Source organism: Rutidosis leptorrhynchoides, chromosome 2 (genome assembly GCF_046630445.1).
Source record: "Rutidosis leptorrhynchoides isolate AG116_Rl617_1_P2 chromosome 2, CSIRO_AGI_Rlap_v1, whole genome shotgun sequence".
Taxonomy (NCBI): Eukaryota; Viridiplantae; Streptophyta; class Magnoliopsida; order Asterales; family Asteraceae; genus Rutidosis; species Rutidosis leptorrhynchoides.
In genome coordinates this window covers 525564532-525570531 of record NC_092334.1, presented here as the reverse complement: position 1 = coordinate 525570531, position 6000 = coordinate 525564532, and the positions used below count along the sequence as shown (strand labels likewise).

The 6000-nt window shown below is 31.6% G+C and overlaps 1 protein-coding gene across 1 annotated transcript in view; it reads left to right on the top strand.

The window, feature by feature from the left end:
• The first annotated feature begins 3931 nt into the window (after positions 1-3931).
• Positions 3932-6000, top strand: part of LOC139889579 (probable receptor-like protein kinase At5g38990) — a 102566-nt gene continuing 100497 nt past the window's right edge. Inside the window, exons 1-2 of the mRNA XM_071872523.1 lie at positions 3932-4123; positions 4427-4519. Coding sequence (XP_071728624.1) covers positions 3932-4123; positions 4427-4519 — 285 coding nt within the window. The remainder of the gene's footprint in view (positions 4124-4426; positions 4520-6000) is intronic.

Sequence of the window (6000 nt, the reverse complement as noted above, 5' to 3'; positions counted from 1 at the left end):
ATATAAATGCGTCGATATGATATGTCAAAACCTTGTATACATGTCCCGATATTTAAAGTGCGTAAAAATAAATAACAGAAATTTAAATGACGAATAATAAAGTGCGTAAAGTAAATAACGAAAATTAAATGACGATAAATAAAATTGCGAGAATATAAATTGCGATAAATAAACTGCGATAATTAAATGGTAATACGGAATTAACAGTTAGCTAGGAACAGTTAGCTAGAATTTTTGTTAGCGTGGATTCTCAATAGAATTTCATATTGTTAATTAATCTGTTTCTAATCAATTTTTATTGTGTCCATTATTTCTTCGTTATACCACTTGATGGATTCTGATAGATCAAAATCCAAATATGTAATTGGATGAATATTGTTATTCTGTGGTGAACGGATTTTATATCGGTGGATGTAAGTAGGATAGTATATGACTTGTTGAAACAGATTCGAAGAACGTACAATGTAACTTATTAATGTGAAATTTAAATAGTCCTCGGGTATTACCTACCCGTTAAAATATTTTCACCATTAACAGTTTGTACAAGAGAATTTTTTTTTTAATTACAATCTTTATGAAAACATATATACATATATATTTTCTTCAGATGTATTCATGGATTTAATGAGTTAATATGATATTAAACTCATTTGCTTTTCAGTTGGAACTAGAATAAATAATCTCTAAAACTTTAGAAATTACATATTCGCCATGTCGAACGAAGATAAATGAGGTAGAACGATACGTAGAACAAAGATCATACTCAAAGTACATATGATGATATTGAAGCATGGATTGTTGATGGTACTGGTGCTGTTATTGATTGTACTGTTGGTGCCGGTGATGTTGCTGAAGCTGGTACATTTTGCACCATATTCTCCGAATTGATTATTCGAGCGCGAAGTTCGTTGACTTATTACTCCAGGATGATTGTCGGTCGGAACGAGCAGATGAATAAGGTTCAGAATTGTGGATAGAATATGATCTTGTCGAGTTACCCTGGAAATGGGGCTGAAAATGGTGTCTCGAACAGGTTCGCCGGTAAACGCTTCAGGTTCATTGTCAAGAGGTGAATTCAGTTGGTGGAAGGGATTGCCTTCTGCGCGTTTCCATTAATTAGGTCAACTACGAAACCATCAGATGAATTGATAATGGCTGATTGGTTGATTCATGTCGATGACGCTGTTTTCGGAGCTTAGGTGAACATCTATGTCGGAATAGCTGTTGGAATAACTATCGGAATAGCTATCGAAATCTGAGGGACTAGAACTGGTTGCAGGATTCATCTCGTATGATCAGATGAAGGATTTTCGGTAAGAAATAGATTATAGGATGTAGATTAGTACCCTGCAATACATAATTTACATATACATATATAATACTAAAATCCCATAAGTTACGGAGGAATCTATGGAAGTTGTCAGGAAAAGTCTACAGTAACAGATATGCTAAGATATGAATTAGCAGATACGCTAAGATACGAATTTTGTCTATACACTATTCATGCAGTCAATGCAGTAAAACGTGTCTAGACTAAGAATGATAAGCAAGTGATTCTCTAAGAATGATAAGCAGGTAATTTTTGACACAAAATGATAAGCAAAACTTTTGACATGTAGATACGGTCGAAGTCCAGACTCACTAATGCATTCTAATGACTTATCAATTAGACACACTAATGCAGACATGGTTCGCTAAGACCACCGCTCTGATACCAACTGAAAGGACCCGTCCTAATCCATCCGGACGAAGTCCATATCGATTATAAACAATTCACAATAGTTGATTACATTGCGAGGTACTTGACCTCTATATGATACATTTTACAAACATTGCATTCGTTTTGAAAAGACAATCTTTCATTACATCTAGAGTTGACAGACATGCATACCATTTCATAATATATCCAGCTATAATTGACTTAATAATGATCTTGATAAACTCAACGACTCGAATGCAACGTCTTTTGAAATATGTCATGAATGACTCCAAGTAATATCTTTAAAATGATCAAATGCACAGCGGAAGATTTCTTTCGTACCTGAGAATAAACATGCTTTCAAGTGTCAACCAAAAAGGTTGGTGAGTTCATTAGTTTAGCTTAAATAATCATTTCATAATTTTAATAGACCACAAGATTTCATATTTCCATTTCTCATAAACATACGTCCGATGCATAGAGACAAAAATATCATTCATATGGATTGAACACCTGGTAACCGACATTAACTAGATATATATAAGAATATCCCCATCATTCTGGGATCCTCCTTCGGACATGATATAAATTTCAAAGTACTAAAGCATCCGGTACTTTGGATGGGGTTTGTTAGGCCCAATAGATCTATCTTTAGGATTCGCGTCAATTAGGGTGTCTGTTCCCTAATTCTTAGATTACCAGACTTTAATAAAAAGGGGCATATTCGATTTCGATAATTTAACCATAGAATGTAGTTTCAATTACTTGTGTCTATTTCGTCAAACATTTATAAAAGCGCATGTATTCTCAGTCCCAAAAATATAAAGGGTAAAAAGGCAAATGAAACTCACGCATATAAATATTGTAAAACAGTCTTTAAAACAGTGCATGTATTCTCAGCCCAAAAATATAAAGAGAAAAAGGGAGCAAATGAACTCACCTACTGTATTTTGTAGTAAAAATACATATGACGACATTGAATAAGTGTAGGGTTGGCCTCAGATTCATGAACCTATATCATTTGTAGGTATATTAATATATATATATAATCGTATTCGAACACATTTATATATTATATCTTAAATTATATATTATACTTATTTAGTTTGTGTATCTATCCAAAAATGTTTATTATATATGTAGTTATGTTTATCTCATATTAGTATTATTTTGAAGATATCTAACTTGTCATTTATGAACATTTATATACAAATTGTTATACGATTAATACATATTTATAATCTTAATAATACTAATGTTAATTACATGTCTAATACTTATAAATTTAAATATGATATTATTACTACTAACTATAATATTAACAATATCAACAATAATAATAACTAATCATAATATTAATAACGATACTTAAAATGATAACGTTAGTAGTAATAATTTCATAAATCATACATAAACTAATACTAAGGTTAATGATGATACTAATAATATTTAATGATAAATCTAGTAATGATATAATGATATTAATAATAATACTAATTATATTTTTAATCTTATTATGTATAATATCACTAACAATTGTAATTATTGATAATAGCAATAACAATAACAATATAATCATAATAACAATAATAATAATAATTTTTAAAAGAAAGACTACCTTTAAAAGTCTTGAATAAAAAGAATGCACCGAGTGAGAATTGAACCCGAGACCCCTCGCTAACCCGCAACACCCATAACCACTAATCCATTTTTGTCTTTCTAATATAATAAGCAACCCAATTATATTTTACTTAACCCCTTCGGTCCAACAGATACATGGAAGTCCAGATACAAAACAAATGTCACAGCCCAATTGTAATATCAGTTTTTGGCCCAACGTTAAAAGCAATACACAGTCCATGATGAAAAAAAAACTTTGCAGTCCATAAATACAAATAATCCCGTAAAACAAATATGTGTGCGAGTTCTCTGGTTTGTCTGACTCAACAAAAAAAATATAGCAGCCGAAGGAAAACCTAAACATTATCATCATCGACACCGTATCATCATATTTATTTATCAAACTCGATCCCCTTCATGATCATCATCTTCTCATCGTGCTTACTTTTTATCATCATCTTCGTTTATATCTTGTATCGAATTATCAGGTAATATAGTTCACTGTTTCACCATTATTCGTAGAATCATCAACATCATCAACGAATCCTCACCATCTTGTTTTATCATCTTCTTCTCGTCACTGTAACAAAACTAGTAGTATAGATAGAGGAGATGATAGCAACAGTAGTAATTGTTATTGTTCATCATCCTCTTCAATGGTTTTTCGATAGTTGTGGTTTGACTAAAACAGCACGCAGTAGGGAGTGGCAACGTGATGATTTTGAGGTTCATGAAGAAACAGAAAGATATGAAAAGAACAACGCAGCAGTAGCAGTGATGTTAGTATTGGGTTTAGCCGGAACAGTAACCAGACAACACAGGAAGTTTGCAGCAGTTTAATGGCGGTGTTGGTGATGATTAAAAGACAATATCCTGGTCGATAATGTTGATGGGTTAAATAAAGGTGATGGTCTAAACGTTGATGGGTGTTTGGGTTTGAGTTCGAAAGGGATCCGCAAGTAAACTGAAAACAGTCGGGTATATATATTTAGGTGAGGTGATGGGTGAGTTTACGATTGTATTCAAACAGAAAGAAGATAGAAGGTTGTAACAGCAACACGGCGGCTGTTTAAGGTGTTCTACGGTGGTGGTTCAAACATTAAACAGAAACACATATCTGCATCGAGTTCATGGGTCCATTTGCAACAGAAAAACAATAATAGCGGTTGCAGTGGTGATTCTAAGGGTGACGGGTTTGTGGTTAATCAGGAAATAATAAAAAAAAATAAGTAGCAAGTGGTGGAGATGGTTGTTTTCGATGGTGGAAGTGGGTTTGATGGGTCACGAAGTTGGTAGATGAAGTTCATGGTGATCTTGTTCATTGTTTGGTCATGGAAACAAGAGGATTAATAAACAGAAGACAAGAGTGGTGTGTTCTTTTGTTAGGTAGTTTAAACAAAGAAGTGGGTTGATTAAACAACCAAAGGAAGAAAACGAAAGATGCAAGTGAGTGATCTAGTTGGTTAGTGGATGTAATTTGAGCAAGTGATTGAAAAAAGAGGAAAAATAAAAGTGTATATAATACTCATATATTTTATCACATGCATGACTCCTTCATTCTTATCAAGTGAGGAATGCTATAATGATAATTAACAATTAACAATGCTAGGAATAGGTACGTATGTGAAAGAAAAAGTGCAACAAGACAAGAAGGTGTTGATCACAATGATGTTTGATATTAGTTGATATATATCCACATATCTCTACATATATAATATATACAAGTGGGTTAGTTAGTTGTCACATACAACACTTTAATTGACATCTTGAATCACGGAGCAAAAAATGATACATCAAAGCAGTCGTAATATTTGTTTCTTCCTACCGACAGTTTTTACGGACTGTGTATCGTGCGAAATTAGTGGCGGGTAAAATATTTTTAAATTAACTATATTTATTTATTTTAGTCATTATGGTATAAAATTCGATCATTAATTATTAAATAAAAATTACATTAATTATTCACTCCCAATCCCATGTAAAATATGAAAAGTTTTAAAATTCCACAAATGGTTCTTAAATATATATTTAATAAGCCTAAAATTTATAGAACTCATTTTCGGATCACCGTTTATTTTAAAATAATATCAGTTTGAATTTAACTTGCTTAATATAAATCAGAACATCATTGAGTATTACATTTATTTAATATTTAATTTTAATATACCTTATTTGTATATATAGATATGTTTTAAATAATAATTATTATGTTTACATAATTAATTTCTAACAATTACATCATAATTTATATTTCAAATCATATATATATTTATTTAAATATATACATACCTATTTACAAATAATTGTTCGTGAATCGTCGGCAGTACTCAAAGGGTAATTTGAATATATGAACATAGTTTTCAAAATTTTCGAGACTCAACATTACAGATTTTGCTTATCGTGTTGAAATCAAATAAGAGTTAAGTTTAAATTTGGTCGAATTCTCCGGGTCGTCACACCAGAAGTTGATCTTTCATTAGCATTTGTTGGATTTGAACTCGGTGAGGGTGTTGAATTTGATGAATGACCAGTAGGATTTGTTGCATCATTATTTGGAACATCATCATCTTCAATATGATCAAAGATCTCTTCTTCATTTGGATTAACATAAAGATTGTCTTCATCGTCATCAGAAGAATCCATTTCATCATCACTTTCTATTACTGGTTCAGGATTCTCTT